Source organism: Notothenia rossii (assembly GCF_949606895.1).
Source record: "Notothenia rossii genome assembly, chromosome: 6".
In the NCBI taxonomy this organism is placed as follows: Eukaryota; Metazoa; Chordata; class Actinopteri; order Perciformes; family Nototheniidae; genus Notothenia; species Notothenia rossii.
The window spans coordinates 13084941-13108164 of NC_136909.1; the positions used below are offsets into that span (position 1 = coordinate 13084941).

The 23224-nt window shown below is 41.5% G+C and overlaps 3 protein-coding genes across 3 annotated transcripts in view; 2 read left to right on the plus strand and 1 right to left on the minus strand.

The window, feature by feature from the left end:
* fancg (FA complementation group G) overlaps positions 1 to 7546 on the plus strand; it is a 10891-nt gene extending 3345 nt beyond the window's left edge. The window contains exons 3-14 of the mRNA XM_079685936.1: positions 191 to 316; positions 459 to 643; positions 1718 to 1856; positions 2060 to 2190; positions 2307 to 2453; positions 2693 to 2844; positions 2953 to 3019; positions 3146 to 3462; positions 4146 to 4186; positions 4296 to 4469; positions 5564 to 5678; positions 7004 to 7546. Of these exons, the coding sequence (XP_079542062.1) occupies positions 191 to 316; positions 459 to 643; positions 1718 to 1856; positions 2060 to 2190; positions 2307 to 2453; positions 2693 to 2844; positions 2953 to 3019; positions 3146 to 3462; positions 4146 to 4186; positions 4296 to 4469; positions 5564 to 5678; positions 7004 to 7100 (1691 nt within the window). The 3' untranslated portion in view covers positions 7101 to 7546. The remainder of the gene's footprint in view (positions 1 to 190; positions 317 to 458; positions 644 to 1717; positions 1857 to 2059; positions 2191 to 2306; positions 2454 to 2692; positions 2845 to 2952; positions 3020 to 3145; positions 3463 to 4145; positions 4187 to 4295; positions 4470 to 5563; positions 5679 to 7003) is intronic.
* A 286-nt stretch (positions 7547 to 7832) lies between these two features.
* vcp (valosin containing protein) lies at positions 7833 to 16236 on the plus strand. Its single transcript, XM_079686700.1, has 17 exons — positions 7833 to 7992; positions 9626 to 9737; positions 9898 to 10070; positions 10146 to 10288; positions 10396 to 10526; positions 10616 to 10747; positions 11085 to 11187; positions 12073 to 12206; positions 12405 to 12540; positions 13146 to 13258; positions 13535 to 13699; positions 13786 to 13908; positions 14002 to 14214; positions 14330 to 14638; positions 14803 to 14958; positions 15047 to 15201; positions 15682 to 16236. The coding sequence occupies exons 1-17, from the start codon at positions 7976 to 7978 to the stop codon at positions 15785 to 15787; spliced, it is 2421 nt and encodes an 806-aa protein (XP_079542826.1). The 5' UTR covers positions 7833 to 7975; the 3' UTR covers positions 15788 to 16236.
* Positions 16237 to 17541: 1305 nt separating this feature from the next.
* On the minus strand, positions 17542 to 22833 carry akr1a1a (aldo-keto reductase family 1, member A1a (aldehyde reductase)). The gene is made up of 9 exons (XM_079686701.1): positions 22700 to 22833; positions 21451 to 21548; positions 21234 to 21353; positions 20504 to 20655; positions 20210 to 20405; positions 20078 to 20127; positions 19359 to 19508; positions 17991 to 18150; positions 17542 to 17671 (listed from the first exon to the last, which is right to left on the minus strand). The coding sequence occupies exons 2-9, from the start codon at positions 21529 to 21531 to the stop codon at positions 17606 to 17608; spliced, it is 975 nt and encodes a 324-aa protein (XP_079542827.1). The 5' UTR covers positions 21532 to 21548; positions 22700 to 22833; the 3' UTR covers positions 17542 to 17605.
* Between the last annotated feature and the right edge of the window lie 391 nt (positions 22834 to 23224).

Sequence of the window (23224 nt, forward strand, 5' to 3'; positions counted from 1 at the left end):
GATCCAAGTCCTTCATTATGTTAACATGCATGTTTGAATGTATCTAAAATCCATTGTAGGGTAGTGGGAATCACTACCTCTTAGGTCAGAAACCCATCTGGGTCTCATTTGTTGATGCAGAGAGCTCAGCTGTTACCTTTTAAGCTTCCTCTGTCTCACTCTTTGTATGTCCCTGTGTCCCTTTCTGCAGGTATCCCTCCTCTTGCAGATCACACACAGTTGGAGCTGACAGTGGTGTACAATGCTTGTGTTTTCTTCACTGCTCAGTCTCAGTTCTCAGAAGCTGAGCTGCTCCTCAAACAATTCACAGAGAGAGGTAGGTTCAACTGTTAAATGACAAAACGAGACATGAAGACGAAACTGGAACTCGTGACATACACAAGGGCCATTCAGTTGTATTATTGTTTTGAAAAATAGCTCAGCTCTGACTTTTAACAGCCTGCTATTGTTTTTTGCAGTACTACAAGTACACAGTTCTTCTCCAGAAGATGACCCTGCTGCCTCGGACCCTCATTTGCTTTGGAGAACAGTTCTTAAATCAGTGGGAAACACCGCTTTGGCTCCCTGTGTACTGCGCCTTCTCTGTCTGCAGTGGGCAATATGGCTGTCTACCTGCCAGCTGAAAACTATACAGGAATTTCAGGTAAGATCCTGTTCTTAGGCTGTGTTCCTCCTCACATTTGTGTTGTGGTTAAAGGGACTCTGCTTAACCTCCCTTCAGTACAGTTTAGTGTAGACCAGTGGTTCTCAACTGGTCAGGCCCCGGGACCCACTTTTTCCTTTGTCAATAAATCGCGACCCGAAATTTGAACAACTCAAATCTATTCAACAAAAAATCTTGCTGTAATATATACGCTTTTCAGCATACAAAGATGAATGAAAGTGAAGTACAGTGCATATAACCCTTCACAGAACTAAAGTATGCTTTTAAATAAGGTTGAATGAGATGATGGAATCAAAGCTGAACTGTATAACATAAAAAGGCACACATGCTGAAAACCCAACCCCAGCAGGGGGTCTGGGGGGATTCTCCCCCAGGAGATTTTTTGAAATACTAACATATAAACTACGCATTCTGGTACAATCTTGATTCTGATTGGCCAGAAGGCACGAAAAAACATCAGCAAAGATGTTTGATTGAGAAAATGATCACGACATGACAGAAGTTTTCGAAACCGTTTATGGTCTCCGGTACTTCCAGTATAACGCCGACTGCATACACAGCGTTAGAAAAATCGGGCCTTCAAAATAAAAGTTTGACTTTTTTCAACTTTTTTTTTTCTTCACTCTCACATCTGCGACCCACTCGAAATGGGTCCGCGACCCACCAGTTAAGAACCACTGGTGTAGACCAAACCACTCCACCAAAGTCCTCATAAAACAACACCTCCAAGTAATTTCCAAGAAAACCCCACCATGTTTTACTCGACCATGATAGCAAACCATTCAGCTTTTTCAATTCACTCCTGAATTGATACTCATGAATATTCCGATAATGTAAATTCTTCAAGATCAACTTATTGTGAGTGTTTTTTATTGTAATATGCCATAACACGTGCCACAACCCAACTATGTACACACACACAAAAACAGACACAGAAATCAAGTATATGATAATTATATTCTTCATAATATATATCTGCTGGCATGCTAACGTGTCCAGTCGCCAACTTTGTGGCATCCAGTTAAACTATACTGTATTTTTCCTGTTATACAGAATGAGTTGATGTCTGTGTTTGAAAGACTGTCTACTGAAGTTTTGGATAAGGGGAGGAAGTCCTCTGACGACCCTCTATTGGTGATGGACCCAAGGAAGCTGGTTGAATTATTGCAGATCTGCACTTACATTGCCCAAGGTCAGCAACATTCTTATTTTTAGTTAATGCATATTTGAAGAGAAGATACAATTGGCTAAACATTGTATGAAGCATATAGGTAATACTTTTGCATGGAGGCCAATGAAGGACAACATGATTATAATTCAGTAGTAGTATAGGGAAGGTCTGTCTCCTTCTCTTGGAGGAATTGAGTAACTAATCATATGTTTTGTCTTCTTAAGGTTCAGAAAGCTTGAGTGAAGGTCAGAGTTCAGAAGCGCTGACTGCTCTCCACACAGCTTCCTCTCTGCCTGCCCCCAGGACTCTAATAGCATACACACACCTCCTCTCAGGATCCTGCCTCGCCCATATGGTACACATGCAAACGTTGACTACTCAAACAGTACTAAAAAAATAAAATGAGCATATATTTTACAGTTTTTAGAGTGCATGCAGTGAGAGTGTGTGTGTGTTTGCATTCGTCTCCAGGGCCGCCCTCAGATGGCCTTGCAGTGTTACATGAAAGCCCTGGAAACAGATCGCTGCTGTGTGTGTGCTCTGTACCGGAGCATGCTCATTTACAGGCAGCTTGGCAACACACAGGCTGAGATACAAGCTCTGCGTTTGCTGCAATCAGTGAGTAGCACACATCATCAGTACATACAGGGAAAGCAACAAAGAAAGAAGTGTCAAATGCCTGTGAAATAAGTCTAAGAGTTTGCCTTGTAGTTGGAGAGACACTAATGTTGTTAAAAACATGGTCTCTGCCTTTGTTGGAGTAGAATAGTTAACAAAAATGTACTTTGGCTCACTGACATATATTCATGTAAATGTAGGCCTGCATAGTGAAACATGAAGCCTCTCTTGTCCCACAGACTCTGATGTTGCCCTCCGCCACAGAGCCCCCTACTGATCTCCTCTCCCCGTCCTTACTGCTGCGCAGCAAATCACTGAGCAGCATGCTCTCAGTCCCCTCTGCTCTCTTTATCCTTCACAATCTGGCCCTGAAGTGTGTGCTCCATGGGAGGTATGAAGACAGGCGCTGTCTTTTGTTGGCATCTTACTTAAAAAACAGTAAGATGAAGATGAGAGCAGTGCACATTTATGATTTTTGATATTGGTGTTTTTTCCACAGGGTGTCAGAGGGTGTTGAATATTATTTAGATCTGCTGGCTGCTCTTCAATCAGAAGATCAACATGGAGTAAGTATGAACGACACATAGCATACTTGTTGAGCAGTAGATATAGTTAAAAAGCACAGAGCACATTACCTATATACTTTCCTATCTCATTAATACCCATCTGTTGGCTGTATGTCTCTTCCTCAGATGCATGCTGGGAGCCCTCCCCTCCCCAGGTTGCCTGAGCTCTACCTGCAGGCCGGCGCTGCCTTGCTCATGGCCCAACGCCCCGCTGATTGTCTTGCGCTGTGCGATGAAGTCATCACTACAACACTGGAGCTGCTGCCTGAGAGAGTGGTGTTGGAAGAGCCGGATGAGGAGTGTGAGGCTGGGAGCAGGGCTCTGAGCGGGGGGGGTGAAGATAGGGTGGGAATGCTGCTCTGGACGGCGGCGGCCTACCTCCTCCAGGGTCACTGCAACACTCACTTGAAGGATTGGAAACAAGCTGTGACTCACTACGCAAGGCCCGTACAATTGCCTTTATTTCTGCCTACAGCTTTCGAGATTAAAAACAAAAATGTAAGATTGTAAATCATTGCAAGGCAAGTGGTAGTGGTGGTCTAATGGATAGTGAGGTGGGCTGAAGATCGGAAGGTTGCGAGTTCAAATCCCGCCTGGAACACCACCACTAGTGGGAGAGTGTCCCTGTAATCGGTAATTGTAAGTGGCTTTGGATAAAAGCGTCAGCTAAATGAAATGTAATGTAAAAGTGTATTTGTATTGTACCTTTCAACACAAGGCAATCAAACTGCTTTACAAAAATGAAAAACATTAAGAGCATTAAGAAATAGTGCAGCGGAAACACATTCTCATTCAAAAGCAAAGAGAATAAAATAAACAGAAAACAAGCTAATATAGAATTACACAGGAATATATGAATACAAGTTACAGTGCAGTGTAAGATGTGAATAGTTCAGTTAAAAGCAGCGGCAAAAAGTCTTCAGTCTGGATTTAAAAGTAGTAAGAGTTGCAGGAGACCTGCAGGTTTCTGATAGTTTGTTCCAGATATTTGGATAACGCGGCTTCTCCGTGTTTAGTTCTGACTCTGGGGACAGAAAGCTGACCCGTGCCAGGACACCTGAGAGTTTTTAATGTAGCAGGAGATCAGAGATGTATTACTGATGTGAAATGTACTCTGCATTTACAGGTGTTTCAACCTGCTGGTGAAGGTGCGCTTCAAGAAAAAAGGTGAGAATGATTTGTGTTATTTTTGGACAGTTTGGAGAGTAATTGCCTTGTTTTAACACCTTACCGCTACAACTGCATTTAATTCTGTTGCTTTTTTGTTCAATTATAGGCTTCCAACCGCAGATTCCCAGTGCAGATATGGTTGGAAAGCAGGGAACCGACCTGTGTGTCCTCCAGAGGTTGAAGGGGCTTTCACTGGCTGGTAGAGGCATCAGCTTCACCCAAACAGACCAACTGAGAGAGGCCCTGAGGGACCTACAGCTCAGCCTGCAGGCGTTCCCAGGTAAACTTACCGCAGCTGTAACTTAATGATATAGACCGCAGAGCTTGGAGCTATTTTGGACACAAGATGTATGCCTTTGCACGGGTGAAAGGCAATTCAAGGTCAGCCATATGATTCAAACTGTATTTGTCTGTAAGATATCTAAACAACATACAAGGATCATTTATTGTAATAAACAATGAAATGCAATTGTAGTCCCACTTTTTACATAAGAACACCAAGAGAAACAGAACTCTATTTTTGTGTTGGATTGTGTTGAGGATGAGGACTGGAGTCAGTTCATGGTCAGACAAAAAAAAAAGAGACAAAAAACATCAAAAGCATCTAGTAATGAGTGCAAAAGACACACATTATAAAATGACATTCAAATACAATTATAACAGTTATTGAAGCGGCAAAAGATTAGAAATAAGAGAATAGATATTAAAAACAGGCTATAGATGAGCCTTAATCTGTTCACCTGCTCTACCAAAGCTCCAGGGATGTAGCCAGGCATGTGCACCTCTTTTTTTATTTTAAATCAACGATCAGTTCCTTGATTTTTTTTAATTGAGATGTAAGTTGTTTTCTGAGCACAAGTCTACCTGGGTGGTGGTCCAATATACCTTATTAGGGTTACCCTAATAATACTCAAACCCAGGGTGCTAAATCTGTTTCAAGGGGAATATTGGTTTTAATGAACACAATATGTAACAATATTTTTTTAGTTTTCTTTTTTTTTACTACTGCCGATTTTATTCCATATTGTATTCCTTTTTATTCCATTACATTCCAATGTAAATACTGTTATATATTTTACTATCTTTTTTATTATTTTAAATATTTTTCTAGTTTTCTACCTGTGTTTTTCATTCTTGTTTTACTTTTATGTATGCACCACGACACCAAGTCAAATTCCTCGTACGTGTAAACTTACCTGGTAATAAACCTGTTTCTGATTCTGATTCTAAAATCAATGAACAGCATTCTGATTGAGTATTGTTTTTTCCCAGATGTTTGAAGCCTGAGTAGAGGGCAATACAATCACAGTTCTGTATTTGGTCTGTGTGGTCTTTTTCTATAAACTCTAATGTGTGTCTGATGTGCTGCCTCAGAGTGTGCCACTGCAGGCCTCTGGTGTGGAGAGGTGCTGTGGAGGCTGGGCAGGACACGGGAGGCAGCGGCTTGTTGGGAATACACTTGGAGCTTCACCTCACAGTCCTCAGAAGAGTAAGACACTCTCATATTAAATATTGCACACTTAAAGGTGGGGTATGTCATTTTGGAGAAACCAGCTCGAGTGCGCTAGAATTTGAAAGTACGCAGCCGAAAAAAATCAGACTTCCTTACAGAGCCCCTCCTCCAACACACACAAACGCACACATGACCAATGAGGGCACGAGATAAGTTTGTGCACAGATGGAAGGCTGACAGGCAGGTAGGCCATCCAGTTATTTTAGCCGGGCCGGCTCAAACGATTGGTCGTGCTTTTTACAGCGCCACGGCTTCCACAGATGAAATGTATGTATTTATTGTCAAAGCATTTAATGTATTCATTGCTATCGGGATGTTAAGAGCATTCCATGGAATATAACAAAAAGTGTTTCTGAAATAAATTACATACCCCACCTTTAATTTAAACAATATCCTACTTTGACATTTTCTTAGCTTTAATCTGGCCCTTTATATGAGATAAAGATGTTTATTGGATATACAGTCTACAGATTTGTATCTTTCACTGTCGTCATTTATATATTTTACTTTTTAGTTCTGTTGTATTTTCTATTTTAAGATGTTTATAGGTTTTGTTTGTTTATTTTCTACTAAATATGTGTAATGCCTTGTGATGAAAACATTTCCCAAATTAGGATCAATAAAGTAAATCTTATCATCTCTTGGGTGACCTGGTTACACGTGTACAGCTCTACATACATGAGTAAAGGTGCCTGAAAGTAGTAGTAGGATAGGGTAGCCACACCCAGAAGTAGTAACGACCCCATGTGACCTTGCACCGTGTAGAGTAAGGTGAACCCAGATTATTTTGCCTTTATCTTTAAGTTTATTTACCAGGACAAATGGTAATTTGGATTTTTCTTAACATTTCAGACTGGAGTTTGACATTTTAATTACAGCAAAATTATAAAACAGTAATGCCTGTTGTTTCCTGTCATTGTTGTTGGTATGCAGGCAGTTGTCATGATCAGGTAATATCACTCAAACATACAATTTCACAAAGTAATACAGTTAGACCACATTTAATCAGACCAATGAACCAAAATATACACATGGAGGTTAAAATCTGATTAAAACTGGTTACTCAATGCATTTGAAATGTATTCTGATTCCACATATGAAGTGGAGTCTATCACGTTTGGATTTAGACGCAGAATATGTGCTGCTAACTTGAGATACTTGTTCTGATCAGGATGTTCTTCAAAGAAAATGTATTAAAGCCCCTATTAGTATAATTGTTCTGTTGCTGCTTCAAGCTAAGCACATTTTCTCTGCAGTTATGTTACCTTCATTCTTAATGGTATATGCCTACTTTGTTGCAGGAGTCTATCAGTGTACCTACAGGAACCCCAGTCTGGTCCTCAGTTGGACTCCATGGAGCTGCGCCGCAGAATACAGGAACTTGGTCCTTTATTGTGAGCGAGACAAAAGAAGAATACCCTATCACTTACGGAACAGGATCAACTTTCTGTGTCCTGTAAACTGAAACCCATACCCACAACAAACACGTGTCTACTTGGACAGTAAAAATAAACAAGTCTTGAAAGTGTGCATGGTGTGGATCTGGCAGGTGTTTTATTCCTGAAATTAAGATGACTTGATATGCTGTTGTTTGGTCACAGAGGGTCTCAACCATAGACTGTATATATAAAGTCTCAACTGGCTTGTTAGAAACAAATGTTGCAAATTTATTTTGCCAGGCATAGGTAATAAGAAATGTTACTTTAATATTGATTGTGGGTTACATAAGATAACACAATACGTACTACTTAAGAAGACACACACAATAAACTGTGTTACTCTAAAATGTCTATTTATACCTGTTTTTGTATGGATTGCCATTACAAATAAAACTCTCAAATGACTGTTCTTTACATGTATGCCGTTAACGTCCAGAGTAAAAAACACATTTCATATGTATACGATTTCAGAGCAACAACGCGGTGCAAATGTATTGGATGACAGAAGTTTGCTGACGGGCTTAAATGGCCAATAAGAGTTGAGTTGAGGAAAATAGAAACCCCCCCTTATCTGTAACTGGACACATTTTCTCAATATTCTCGATGACGTCAGACTGCAGACTCTTTCATTGGCCACCAAATCTTATGTACAGCTACCAGCCAATCAGAATGCAGGATTCTTTCAGCTCACGGTATAATTGTAAAGAAGAGCACGGAAACTGCTGCTGTTTCGTGTGAAATCACAGAGAACGTTGTGTATCTTGAACCGGTTAAGCCTCTTAAACATTTAGCTATACTTTCTTTATTTATTAACAGTAAACCAGGCGGACGACCATGTCCTCGGCAGCGGAGTAAGTACCAACATCTTTCTGTCGTATTAAAATGCAGGTTACTGAACAATGTCTGCCAGCAAATGTCTTTTAAACGGCTAACGTTGGTTATTAAGTTAGCTTGGTTGCTAACGGGGTCAGTTACTTCAGCCTCCGCACTTGTGTCCCTTCGTTGAATAACCTATTGTTGCAGATCTATTGACAGTTTGGTATTAATATGGGGGTATTATCCCAATGTGTTGTTGACAGTTCCCATCCACACGTTGGCCAGCTAACGGTCTCAAATTAGCCATCGCTGTGACAGCGACTTGACAAAGCGCAGTCATCGCTGTCGTGTTTGAATGCTAACGCTAGCTTAGCAACTGTGTCAAGGCCAACGCCATTACACCGACAAGTTAGCTTATACACCGGCTAACGGCCTGTCTTATAAACGCTTTTTCATTATGTAAATAGACACATAACGTTATAAGTATGAAGGGCAAGTGGCATAAACGTGGGTAACAGACTAATGGCCCCACGAATCGTTTACGCTAGTCATCCAGGTGGCTAACAGCTACCATGCTAACGGGCTATTCATTCCAAACGATTGACATTTTACTTGGGTTCTGATTTGCTATGAGCCTAACGGTCGTGAAATAACATACGTAGTCTAAGCTTAGGTCGGCAGTTATTGTATTTGAAGTCCCGATAAAGCGTTAACGTTAGTCTTTATGTTGAGGATCCAAGCTAGCTACAAAGTTTTTTCTAATTATTTTGCTGTGTCATCTGGGCTCGCTTGCTCGCCAGTCAGTTAGCTTCAAAGCTAGTATTAGCATGCTAACAACATGAAAGAGAAACTTCAAAACAGGTCATGGATATTTCTGGAAACCTGTGGACAGTACAGCTTTCCGTTGACTACTGGTTCGATGGTATTTTTTAACAGATTGTACATATAATCAGAAAGAAACGTTTGGTCACGGGGGTTAAGATCCTTGTTGTTTAGCCTACCTGTTTACACTTATTGTTACATAAATTACGTTAAATAATAATTTATTCTTAGAGTTTCTGTTAATAAGAAAACTTGTATATATATACTCACAATAAATTACCAGTTTACTAGAATTCACAAATAGTTCATATCATTTATAATTTTAAATGTATGTACAATTCATATTCTTAAAAAAAATCAGATTGTATATTGCTTAAATAAACCCACAACCACTAATACAACAGACAAACAATCAATGCTAAGATACAGTAATTCCTGAGTACTAAGTATAAGTAAGGAGAGTAATCTCTCTTCAGACACTGTTTGTTTTTGGGAGCAATATGACACCAGTCAAGATCTGTGTAGAACTCCTAGGGTAAGGAGTTCATTGTATTTACCCCCTGCACACAGTAATCTCTCCTCCAAGTTAACATTAAAAGCATTTTTGTTGTTATGCCCCAAGACTTTACAAAGAAACTGAGAAGTTTCACAGAACACCTTTAGGGGCACTGGTTTAACACAAACATATGTAATTAAGTAACCCTTTAGTGTGTAACGTTAATGGTTTCCTGTACAATATCTGTTATACAGTTACTAACTTGCTTATTGGATGCAGGATGTGGGTAATGCCTTAAAGGTGCACCAAGTTTATTGGATTATTAATCTACAACTTGTTTATTTTCATAGCAAGATACAAGATGATCTGGCCACTGCAATTCTGAAACAGAAGAGCAGACCCAACAGACTGATTGTTGATGAATCCATCAATGAAGACAACAGTGTGGTCTCTCTCTCTCAGGTAAACATTCAGAAGGCTTAATGCAAGGCTAATGTCTCTACCATTTATAAAACCTGTTAAATATTGTAATGGATCAATTCAATTATCTTTTCACTTGACATTCAAAATGTAATGTATAAACATTGAAAGCTCAAAATAACTTTCGTTAATGTCTCTTAAGACCAAGATGGACGAGCTGCAGCTCTTCCGTGGAGACACGGTGCTGATGAAGGGTAAGAAGAGGCGGGAGACCGTCTGCATTGTGCTGTCTGACGACACCTGTTCCGATGAAAAGGTTCGCATGAACAGGGTGGTCCGCAACAATCTGAGGGTCAGACTGGGTGATGTCATCAGGTAAGAAAAAGCACACATTTTGACTTTTTTTCTTTATACAGCCCGTGGTGTATTTAAATATAATGTCTTCTATAGCATTCAGCCATGTCCCGATGTGAAGTATGGAAAGAGGATCCACGTTCTGCCAATAGATGACACAGTAGAAGGGATTACTGGCAACCTGTTTGAGGTCTACCTGAAGCCATACTTTCTGGAGGCATACAGGCCAATCCGTAAAGGTGAGTGCACAGTTTCATTTTCAGAACAAAACATTTACATTTACATTTATTACATGCAACCTGCTTGGATTGTTAAAATGAACAATGTTTTCTATTGCCTTGTGAAGGTGATATTTTCCTGGTCAGAGGAGGCATGCGTGCTGTGGAGTTCAAGGTGGTAGAGACCGACCCCTCTCCCTACTGCATCGTTGCGCCTGACACCGTCATCCACTGTGAGGGAGAGCCAATCAGAAGAGAGGTGGGTAGCAGACACACAGTGCATGGGCTAACATTTACCAAGAAATACATGTGCATTTTCATTTGAACTTGTTGCGTTTGAAAATACAGGATGAGGAAGAGTCCCTGAACGAGGTGGGCTATGATGACATCGGCGGAGTGAGGAAGCAGTTAGCTCAGATCAAAGAGATGGTGGAGCTGCCTCTTAGACACCCTGCTCTGTTCAAGGCCATCGGAGTCAAGGTAAGGTCCCCTCATTAATATGCATGGAGAGACACGTGAACACGTTGGCCTTCATTGAGTCTGAACTGAGCATGTGTAACTTAAGAATTAAAAATTGTGAAGTTGAAACTGTATGAAAAAACATCCACCCATCCACAATTTCAACACGGAATATATTGAGCTTTGCCAATCTAGTGATGTGAGATTTACATTTTTGATTCCCTTTAGTAGTATCATCTAATCGAAACAGGTAGACGCACTAACTCACTATATATATTTTTTACTGGTTTTGTTTGCCATTCTTTGTTTGTGCTATAAAGTTTCGATTTAAGATATTCAACTGCTTCCCCCTTTTCAGCCCCCACGTGGAATTATGCTTTATGGACCCCCTGGAACTGGAAAGACCCTGATTGCCAGAGCTGTGGCCAATGAAACTGGAGCTTTCTTCTTCCTGATTAATGGTGAGAACATCCACCTACATACTTATATGTAACATTTTCTGATGTGTGGTTTGTCCCAGACAGCATTGCCCTGTACTTGCTGTTGGTTAGGACAAAACCAAAGCCTTATTCTATCCAATCCCAAAACCCAAGTAGATACTTTTTTTAAACTTGAACTCTTTTAAGAAACATAATGAGTCAAATAGAACATCTTCCATAATAAGGTTTACTAAGGAAAATGGTATTGTTTTATAACACTTTATTCCACTTGTTTGTCAATGCAAGTGTCTGAGGCGAGTATTTATTTATTTATTTATTGTTGCTGGGTTAGGGTTTATCATGTGATCCATACATATTATGATTATTATTGAATATAGCATGTGCTCTTAGGTCAGCTTTCTCTGAAGCTGAACAGGGGTCCTACAGTCATTACAAACCTGGAAAAGTCATGGAAATTCAAAATGCTAATTCCAGGCCCTGGAAAAGTTATGGAAAAAAAATGTTTCCCGAAGTTGTGGAAAAATAATGGAAATGTAGCAAGTTGCATCAAATATAATTTATACTTTATCTAATCGCCAAAATAGTAATACTATAATGATAATAAATACTGTATGGTATAGTAATGAAACGTAAAATGGCATTTAACTCACGAGGTATTTGGCTTGTGAGAGATTTTAATGGCTTTAGCGGTTAGAAGCTAGTAAGCGTACTATTTGATTTAGATGGGCACAACATGTTTCATATGCAGACCTTATTTTCCTGTTCCATGTTAAAATAAACCATTTTCAGTGGTACCGCTGAGAAAGAGTAATGTTTTTGGTCATGGAAAATTAGGTAAAGGTCATGGAGAATCATTGGTGAAAAAGTGTATGAACCCTGACTGAAGTATTTTGGGTTCCATTTTAGGTCCTGAGATCATGAGTAAGCTGGCAGGAGAGAGCGAGAGTAACCTGAGGAAGGCCTTCGAGGAAGCAGAGAAGAATGCTCCTGCCATCATCTTTATTGATGAGCTTGATGCGATCGCCCCTAAGAGAGAGAAGGTGAGTGAGCAGACGGGAAAACTAAATCAATAGCTGCAAACATATGCTGTGTCTGTTCATGATTCAAATGCATTTCAATCGATTGAAATGCATCCCAGTGCAGGTCGTTAGCTAGACATTGGTAAGAAATGATTAGGAACTTGAACAACTGAATTGAGACAATAAGGTTTTAAATGTATGTTGTGTTTTTTTTTGTAGACTCACGGAGAAGTGGAGAGGCGCATTGTGTCCCAGCTGCTGACTCTCATGGACGGCCTGAAACAAAGGGCTCATGTCATCGTCATGGCAGCCACCAACAGACCCAACAGCATCGACCCAGCTCTCAGGAGATTCGGTAAATGACCGGTTACTGCAGTAGAGGAAGCATCCAATGTGTAAAGTTCAGCATATCATTTCACTTCTATAACCTAAAAGTGGAAATGCAAGTTTGCGTCCAAATGGTTGGAAGATAAGGGGTGAGGACAATCAATACTGTGTATAGTCAATGTGAGGTAAAGTGTGTCGCCAATGTAACCGGTTAGAACTCCAAGTATGGAAAGGTTGATTACATTTGACTTCAGGATTCCTGCATATACCCTGAACCTGGATGCGTTTGTTTTGGCATCATTCCTGCTGGTTATGTTTAACTCATTGATTATTGGTTATGTATTTATCACATGTTTCCTGCTGACTAGTCAAACTCTGTTAATAGCTAGTCAAAAATATTGTATGTATTTCCACAGTACACAGATTTTGAATTGCTGAACAGCTCTTCATAAAAGAATAGTCTGATTTCCTACATTGTTTTCTGTCCTGGTGTTAAGCATTATATTCAGAGACAGTTATACAAGATGCCCCTTTCATAATGTAACTCTAATGGACCCAAGTGTCTGGCTCACTGAAGCATGTTGTCATATGATTGACTGCTAAGTGAGTGTTTTGATCTTCCACCACCCGCAGGGCGTTTCGACAGGGAAGTGGACATTGGCATCCCTGACGCCACCGGCAGATTGGAGATTCTCCAGATTCACACCAAAAACATGAAACTGTCTGACGATGTTGACTTGGAACAGGTTTGTACACATTTTATTCTGTGCAGTCGGGTGACACCACGAAACACACTGCTTCCCTGAAGAGAGGAGTCACATGGTTATTATCACTGCCTCTCAAGTGAAAGGGAAATGTCTTAAACGGTCAAAAGGTTTACTTTATATCTTGTATAAAGGACTGACGTCATTTTAAGGCAGTGGCTTCCTCCAGTGTGCCTTTTTGTATTTGAGATGTTCAGTACAATGTCAATCTTTAAATCTGAGTGGTCGTATACAAGCAGTAATATTGTTCTTCTATAGGTTGCCAATGAGACCCATGGACATGTTGGTGCCGATCTGGCTGCTCTGTGCTCCGAGGCCGCCCTGCAGGCCATCAGGAAGAAGATGGACCTGATCGACCTTGAAGATGAGACCATTGATGCTGAGGTCATGAACTCCCTTGCTGTCACTATGGACGACTTCAAGGTAAGAGCTGTTGTAGAGTTTACAGTGAGAGCGTGTACATGTGTTCCTTCAGAGCCCTCACTAACATGCTCAACGTTGTCCTGCAGTGGGCCCTGAGCCAGAGCAACCCATCAGCTCTGAGGGAGACGGTTGTCGAGGTTCCCAACGTCACCTGGGAGGACATCGGCGGTCTGGAGGACGTCAAGCGGGAGCTGCAGGAGTTGGTGCAGGTATGGAGATCTTTTAAAATGTCAAATGTATCAAAAACGGTTAATTTAAATGTGTTTCCCTTACTATGTTTTTCTCCCCGTCTATAAATTCAGTACCCAGTGGAGCACCCGGACAAGTTCCTCAAGTTCGGCATGACCCCATCCAAGGGCGTGCTGTTCTATGGTCCCCCTGGTTGTGGTAAGACTCTCCTGGCTAAAGCCATCGCCAACGAGTGCCAGGCTAACTTCATCTCCATCAAAGGACCCGAGCTGCTCACCATGTGGTTCGGAGAGTCTGAGGCCAACGTCAGAGAGATCTTCGACAAGGTGAGGATGTGCTCGGAGTGTCTGCCATAAAACCTGCTGAGAGAAATGAAATGTGTTGTCCCCCCCCCCCCCCATGCTCCCCTCTAACTAAGATCGTTCTGTGTGATGTTCCCAGGCTCGTCAAGCTGCCCCGTGCGTTCTCTTCTTTGATGAGCTGGACTCCATAGCCAAGGCTCGTGGAGGCAACGTGGGAGACGGAGGCGGAGCAGCCGACCGTGTCATCAACCAGATCCTCACGGAGATGGACGGTATGTCCAGCAAGAAGAACGTCTTCATCATCGGAGCCACAAACAGACCAGACATCATCGACCCCGCCATCCTGAGACCCGGCCGCCTGGATCAGCTCATCTACATCCCCCTGCCCGACGAGAAGAGCCGGATGAACATCCTGAAGGCCAACCTCCGCAAGAGCCCCATCGCCAAGGTGACAGTGCTGCCACTCAGGGTTCTTACGGTCATTGAAAACCTGGAAAAGTCTTGGAAATTCACAATGCTAACTCCAGGCCCTGGTTGGAGCATTACTAAGAGAGAAATGCTGTCACGTTTCTTAACTCATCCTGTTTGTAATTTCTTTAAATGTGTCGATAGGATGTGGACCTGGAATTCCTGGCAAAGATGACCAATGGCTTCTCTGGAGCCGATCTGACCGAGATCTGCCAGCGGGCGTGTAAGCTGGCCATCAGAGAGAGCATCGAGAACGAGATCCGCAGAGAGAGGGAGAGGCAGACCAACCCGTCAGCCATGGTCAGCTCCTGTTCTGCCGCTAATCCCATCATACCTGCTAATCAGAGCAAGTCTCTGCAGTGTAATAACTCTTCACTTTGTTCCGTAGGAGGTGGAAGAGGACGATCCTGTGCCCGAAATCAGGAAGGACCACTTTGAGGAGGCGATGCGATTTGCTCGTCGCTCCGTCAGTGACAACGACATTCGCAAATATGAGATGTTTGCTCAGACACTGCAGCAGAGCCGTGGCTTCGGCAGCTTCAGGTACGTTTCGGACATGTCGTACGGATTGGATTGTGTAGACTAGGGCTGCTCAATTAATCCTATTTTAATCTCGATTTTGGCTTGCAATGATTCTGAAAACAACATCATTGAAAAAAGATGATTATTTTATTGGTTTTTCAGTTGAATTATACTTAAAGTTCAGGGAATCAACTGTTAAAAACATACTGTTCAAATAATTGTTTTCATTAAATGGACGTTTTCAAAGTAAATGGATAATTGTTTTTTAATAATCATGATATCAATTATTGACCCAAATGATCGTGATTATGATTTTTGCCATAATCGCTCAGCCCTAACATGCATTAGAAATAATCAATATGTTTTCCCTGAAACACTGACGACAGCAAATGATTGTTACTTCACATTTAAAATGCTAAAACGTTCCTAAATATTTGATGATGCCGTATCAAAGATCATTTCCCCAGTACACATGTTAAGTGACTCTTCATCCTCCTCCAGGTTTCCCACCGGCACTGCAGGCGGCAGCGGGCCAACCCAAGGCTCAGGAGGAACTGGCACCGGCCCAGTGTTCAATGAAGACAACGACGATGACCTTTACGGATAAATGTACACTGCCCATCAGTGGTCAGTACCGGGATCACACCTGTACAAATTCTCACCAGATTCCACATTTTTAGGACTTTGTGCTTCTTTCATGTGTTCCTTTTTTTTGTATGACTACCCTTGGAGAAAGCATGTAGCCGCTTGGTTTGCCCTGGCTTTGATGTGGGTGGGGGTTAGGGGATGTTGGATCTGGAAGGTGAGTGACTGAGGCAGATTTAGGAGGGAATTTAGGGGAGGGGAGGGGAGGGGGGGGGGGGGTCAGTATATCACAACCAACATGAATGGCTTTAGTGACGGGGTTCTATGCTAGACTATAAGAAAGAAAAGAAAAAAACATATTGCTTATGACTTACTCTTTTTTTTTTTTTAAATAAACAGTAGCATATAATGTATTACAAATTTGTCAAAGTTATGTTGTTGAAAATAAAATCTCACAAAATGGAAGTGTTATTGGCGTTTAAAAGTTCTTTATTGATACATGTGCAACGTCACTGATTTAGCATATTTACGTTTTCAATCAAGTCCTTTTTTATTTAACAAATGAAATATCAGGTTTTAAACACACGTGTATAATTCAGTGCTTCTCATATCATATTGATTTGATTCTTGCTTGTTTCCATCCTCAGCGCCCCACATGAATAAAAATGGTTTTATTGTACATATTAGATTACATTTAGCTGATGCTTTTATCCAAAGCGACTTCCAATAAGTGCATTCCACTAAGAAGATACAAACTTGAATATAAGTACATCAGGTTTCATAGAGCCAAAACATTTCAAGTGCTACTCGACTGGCTTTAGATAAGCCAGTCCTTTGTTAGTATGTAAGTGCTTGTTAGTCATTTTATTGCTCGAAGTGGAGTCGGAAGATGTGTAAGCTATCTGCTGTCCTGATGTCAAGGGGGAGCTCATTCCACCATTTTGGAGCCAGGATAGCAAACCCACGTGTTTTTGCTGATTGTACATTTTGTCTCTTTGGCAAAGTTTAACATTAATTGGACTGAATTATCTTGTGAATTAATGTTGGCCACCATAATGAATCGGTTTTTAAAGTGTGCACACATAGTAATGGTTTAATTTGAGTTTATTACGTATTTTTCACAATAGTACATGTATATCATAGTTACAACAGTTCCATAAAGGAAACTTGTAGAGCAGGGGTGTCAAACTCAAATGCACAGTTGGCCAAAATTAAAAAATCTGTACTAGTCGAGGGCCAGACTGGTTCAATGTTTATTGCAAAACTTATTGAAATGAACTTATTGCACATATTAAACCTGGAACTAACAAAGCTTAAATTATTGCCTATAAAAACAACATTAAATAATCAGTTGCATTCATTTCTTATGGCTCTATCTGCAGTCATTTCTTATGATTACATTTTTCCACAGGACAACAACTTAAAAAATTTCCCTCAAAGAAAAAAACGAACATGCCCTGTTGTCGCAAGAAAGAAGGTAAACTCTGTGTGCTGCTCTGTGATGCTAGTTCAAGCCAGATACTAGGCGTCTCATCTCGGGTGTAAGTTCATCAATGTTTGGGCTCAGGCTCCTTCAGTGATTTACTTTGAAAGAGTCTTCACTCTGAAGCAGGAAGCAGGTGATCAGCGCTCGTCCCTGGACAGAGGCAGTTCTGCCACCGGCCACACAGTGTCACTCTGCCAGTGGAAGACACTTGTTCTTAACTAGTTGAATAGGTTATAGAACACTAAGCTTAAATTGTTATAATTCATCCCAGAAAAACTAGACAAAATAGATTATTTTTCATATTTTATTGTGACAATCATGTTAAAAACACTATTGCATATATCTTGTGTCGCCTCAGTAAGGATCATTGAAGGGGAAATGAGGATGTTCTGCATCTCTCCACACTCTCTTGCCATCCCTCTGTAAAAAAGTTGTTGGTTAATTCAGCTCAAAGCTATATATGTTTACAAAATAATAAACTATAGCAGCCAAGGAGTCAGAACAAGAATACTGAAGTTTAGCTTTGCAAGCAAGAGTCTCCCCTGAGTATATCTGAGATGCATGACGATCTAAAACAGGTAGGTGTGTCACCCAAGCCGAGTCGTCTGTGAGTCCAAGCTTTAAGTTAATTTTGGACTGAGATGGCTGTTGCAAGTATATAAAGTCAAAGGTTAAAGTGGGCTCTGCTTGGAGAAACCTTCCTGTTAAAATGTAGTGAAGTATCATCTCAGTGACTCACCTCCACTGCTGGGACGATTAGGCGCTGGTTGCAGTTGAAGGACTCGAGCAGCTTCATGTCGTCTTCAGACAGAGAAAAGTCGAGCACCTGCAGGTTCTGCTGGATCCTGGAGGGCGTCACACTCTTAGGGATGCACACCACGCCTCTCTGAACATGCCACCTGTCAGGAGGACACCACAGATTTAAAGATCACCTATTATACTGTTTTTCATCAATATATTATAGGTCTCAGATATATACAAAACATGTCTCTGAAGTGTTTGGCTCGAAATACCAAACAGATCATTGTAGCATCCCCATAATCCCCTCTGTTTCAGCCCTGTTACAAAAGTGCTGATTCTCTGGGTGTTTCTCAATGTCAAGGAAGGATGCTCCAGAGCCACTATCAAGGATGCTACGTCATCGAGTCCCGCCGAAGGACTGTTCCAATGTCAAGGCTCCTTGGAATTCTACCGATCCCGGCATCCTTCGTAGCGAGACATTTCGAGGCTGCACATGTGTATCCAGGGCTGCCCCTGGCCAACTTTGGTCAGATGTCGATTCATTGCAACGGTGTCGGATTACAGACGTGCTCCACTTGTCACCTCTCACTCTCGCGGGGGGTGCGCGGAGAACTGAGCAGAGAACTGCCGCAGCAGCTGAGGCCCTCTGGGCGGGGCCCCCTGCACAGGGCGGGGCCCCATGCAGCCTGCGTGATTGGCCTGTAGGGAGGGCGGCCCTGTGTGTATCCTCCGCGGTCTTAAAATCCCCACAATGCTTTGCGCACGGAAATCGTGCTCCATTTAAGGCGGGGCCTCGCATATGACGCACACCTGCACACCTGTTAGCCTGTTCCACCATTCTTCGTTTTCCGAGGCTAGGAAGGATTCTTGTCTCGCTTCTGAAGGAAGTGACTCGGAAAGACATGTCCTACCAAGGAAGCGTCCCCGACATTGAGAAACACCCTCAGTCTGTTACTTTAGATGAAAATAAGGAGCCACTCCCCACGCCCCTCTGAGAGATATTTGGTTAAAAAGGACACAATGGTGCTCTAGAAGGAGATGCAGGTGATAAGGGGGGGGGGGGGGGGGGGTTACCTTGGTTGGTGATTGGCTAATGGTTACACAAGCCAAAAAATCGTTATGACATCATAAAGTGGCCAAAATCTGATCAGCTCATTTTCAGACAGGTTTTTATATAAATGGATCAGGACAAAAAGTGAGCGAATCTTTTTTCCTGAAACTTTCAGAATGTCTTTACACAGAGGGGACACATGTTGATGTATAAAAGACATGTGGATTTTGCATAATAGGTAAAGCAAAGAGGCCCGGGATGATCTGTTGTACATTTGAGCTCACAAGTTATTTGGAGGTTGAGGCTTTGTCTCACCTGAGTACGACCTGGGCCGGTGTTTTCTGATATCTCTGTGCGATGGCTGCTAGTCGAGGATCCGTCAGCAGACTCCGGTCACCTGGAGCGGCCCAGGGTCTGTCCCCGCTGCCCAGAGGACTGTAGGCCGTCACACACACTGCCACAGACCTGAGGAGGAGGTGTGTGTGCTCTGTTACTGTCAGTGATGGAGGAAGGAGATCATTTACTGAATACTACTAATACCACACTGTGAAAAGACCTGCTTTGAAAATACATTGCAATGTTTTTTAAGTTAAAGTAGGAAATATGATCATGAAATCGTACTTAAAAGTAAAATTGCAGAATGAGGTCCCATGTGACTGTTACTATTATACTAGTATATCTTAGCCGATAATAATCCTGAATTCCTTTTTTAATGTTTGGTTTCTCAGTGATTAGAAACCGATACATGAGATGGAATATTTAAAGAAATCATAAAAAAATGTATGAAGCTGGAGCCGGGGTATGTGTTTTTTGTGAAGAATGACTAAAAGATAACTATAATCGTTTCCAGTTAATTGATTAATCAATTTTTTTCCAGTTGTTCTTGAATATAATATTGGTTAGTTTTATCTACAGGATATACAATAAACTTCCCTGAGATGTAGTGGAGTAGAAATATAAAGTGACATAAAGTAAAAGTTACATTTGAATGAAAAAAATATTTAATGGACTATAAAGAAAAGTTTCATACTGACCGACAGTGAGACAGGAGATCTGCTTGAGACAAATAAGGATGGCACTCCACCTGTGGCACAATAAGAAGGTTTTCAAGCCTATAAAAACGTTATCAAATGTATTTATTTTTGACCATAAGAGCCAGATGTTACCTGGTTCACCACAGGGGCGTGTCTGGCCGTGCTGATGATGTCATCCATCTGCCTGGCGTTGAAGTTAGAGAGTCCGATAGCTTTCACCAGACCTTCGTCCACCAGGCTCTCCATGGCTGCCCAAGTGTCTCTGTAGTGTGTGTCAGAGTAACAAATACTTCCATCGTCCCTCCGAGGCATCAGCTCCTTCCCCCGCCTGAAACATCCACATAATGAAAATATGTCATATCACTCTGATCCACACGATGACAGCCGATCAGAGCCTGAGGCAGTGAAGTGTGTGCAGCGGCTCACTGGAAGGCCATGGGCCAGTGCATGAGGTACAGGTCCAGGTAGGAGAGACCCAGGTGGGCCAGGCTGGTCCTGCAGGCCTCCTCCACATCCTCCGGGTCATGCTTGGTATTCCACAGTTTGGATGTTACAAACACATCCTCTCGACGCAGAGCCTGGAGGGGGAAGGATCATGGGTGGAGAACATATGTTCAATACAGGGAAATACCTGATAGTTGAAGGATTGAGCTACACGTTTGAACCAGAAACAAAGCATGAACAAGTTTCAGCTCTGATTTTGATATTCATGAGGTTTATGAGTAAATACTTAATTAGGTTTTGCTCAACTTTGACCCCCTTTTACGTCAATACATTTGAGTTGTGTCAGCTTTTAGGTTCTTCTTGGATCATTGAGCTGAGTGTGAGAGTTCTTTAGTATTTCAAGGTAAAACAGGGAGAGTAACTGAAATACAAATGATCTTTTTAGGGGTGAAGTATTCCTTTAATCCTAAACATAACACTTACTATACTCGATTTACCAAAGCCATAATAACTTAGAAACTAAATATATATACGATGATGTTCACTCTGTTTGGGCTTTACCAACACAAATAATCAAATTCCACTGTTTGGTTGAAAGCACCAGAGAAAGCACGTGAGTGGATCTTCAGGTACACTTGTTTTTTCAACTGCTGTTTCCAAGGTCAAGCATGAACTCAACGCCTGATTTAAGCTCAACCAGAGTTTTCCTCACCTTCCCGGAGCCGACCCTGAGAGACAGAGCCTCCCCCACCTCCTGCTCGTTGCTGTACGCAGCAGCACAGTCAATGTGTCTGTACCCACAATCCAACGCTGCCAGCACGGCCTGCTTCACCTGAGGACACATGGACACAGACAAAACACTCGTTTTCATCACATGACAATTTCCAGAAATGTGATTCAAAACCTGTGTGGGGGTTTTATAGCCCTACCTGTCCTGGAGCACTCTTCCATGTGCCGAGTCCGACCACGGGCATCCTCTGCCCCGTGGAGAGGGTCAAGAAGTCGCTCATGTTTCAGCCTTGAAGACCTGAAGGGGACAGACAGAGAAGTGAGGTGTTCACATTTCGACTCCTGTGGGACCGACCCAGTCATCATGACTAAGTACTAATACTTTGTTACTGATTATCACTCGGAATTCATTAACTCCAGCACTTCAGCAGGGGCTATGCAGTGGTGAAGGGAAACTTGAGTACATTTCCTCAAGTACTGTACTCAAGTATCATTTTGAGGTATTTGTACTTACTTGAGGATTCTCATTTTGTACTTTAATTCCACTACATTTATTTAGTACCTTTAGTTACTTTGCAGATTTGGATTAATGATGTGAAATATATTCAACACTTAAATCAGACTTTAGTCACAACTGGAGTAAATTCACAGTGCAGTATACAAAGTATTTAAAACTAGCTGCACCTTTTTCAGCTTTGATAAACACATTAATGCATCAATAATTATTATCAAAACATATGATGATATTATTCTGAAATTGACCAATCTGCATAACAAGTATTTTTACTTTTGGTACTTTGAGTATATTTTGATGCTTATACTTTTGTACTTTTACTTGAGTAACATTTTGATGCAGGACTTTTACTTGTAACAGAGTATTCCTACACTCTGCTACTTCTCCTTTTAATGAAGTACAAGATCTGAGTACTTCTCCCACCTCTGGCTGTGTGTTCATACACTCCAGCCATTAGCCATCACACATGTCTATAAAAAGACACAGCAGACAGCAGCAAAACAATATAAATCATTTGGTGGCCTGTTTTTTGTTATTTGTTTTATCCACTCTCTGTGTCTCAGTGGAGATATAAACCCTCTGCCCTATCGCCAGAAATAGATGGTTCAGGTATTTGGCATTAGTCACAGTGCGGTGTTACTGCAGCACATCTCACAGCCTTTCAATGAGCCTTCCTAATCATGTGATGCAAACACACACACACTCACACACACTCACACACACACACACACACACACACACACACACACACACACACGCACGCACACACACACACACACACACACAATTTGTTTCACATGATCGAGTCAGTTAACACAGATTCCCTGCCTCCTGACCCAGCAGCACAACACAGCATGTCATTCATTAATGCTTTACATTAAACATGAAGTGAGTTATTGTCTATTTGTTTTTTAAGTTTAGACTTTAGTTCCTACCTGTAATAGCTCTGGTAGACGGAGCGGTGACCAGCGGAGGGTATAGCTGTCCATCTGGATTTGAACAGAGGTCAAAGTCTGCCTCCGTTGTTTATCTGTAACTCAAACTCGTGGAAAATGGCCAAACTCTGCTCAACAAAAAAACAGAAAGTTAAATATTTATTGGTGATGTTTGATCAAACAAGATTCTTAAAACAATTTCTTATCTCCATTTGTTGGTTAAAGCAGATCTGTCAGTTCGTTCACACATCATTTAGTTTTCTACTGATGTTATTCTGGGTTGAGAAACCTAGTTATTTTTAAAGCTTATGATCATCTTTATTCCTAAACCTCTCTGCCAGACATATCTGTACCAACAGAGAATGAGCTGTGATGGAAGAAGTAGTCTTGGAAACGATGGAAAAAACTGCATTACTGGAAAAATCCAACAGTTAATTGTACCAAAAAAGACTTATTCTGCACAGAAGTGCCCCCTGTGATTGCTATTCTATTATTAGGTGCAATATTAAATCTAATAGGTCTAAG

Excerpts from the sequence above, each read along its gene's own strand:
- vcp (XM_079686700.1), top strand. Across the intron at positions 10,289-10,395 it reads ATACAGGCCAATCCGTAAAG|GTGATATTTTCCTGGTCAGA; the intron begins GTGAGTGCACAG and ends TGCCTTGTGAAG. Across the intron at positions 14,639-14,802 it reads GCAAGAGCCCCATCGCCAAG|GATGTGGACCTGGAATTCCT; the intron begins GTGACAGTGCTG and ends ATGTGTCGATAG.
- akr1a1a (XM_079686701.1), bottom strand. The coding sequence starts at position 21,531 with ATGAGCGACTTCTTGACCCTCTCCACGGGGCAGAGGATGCCCGTGGTC. Across the intron at positions 20,656-21,233 it reads TCAGGGTCGGCTCCGGGAAG|GCTCTGCGTCGAGAGGATGT; the intron begins GTGAGGAAAACT and ends TTCCCCCTCCAG. Across the intron at positions 19,509-20,077 it reads GATCTCCTGTCTCACTGTCG|GTCTGTGGCAGTGTGTGTGA; the intron begins GTCAGTATGAAA and ends CCTCCTCCTCAG.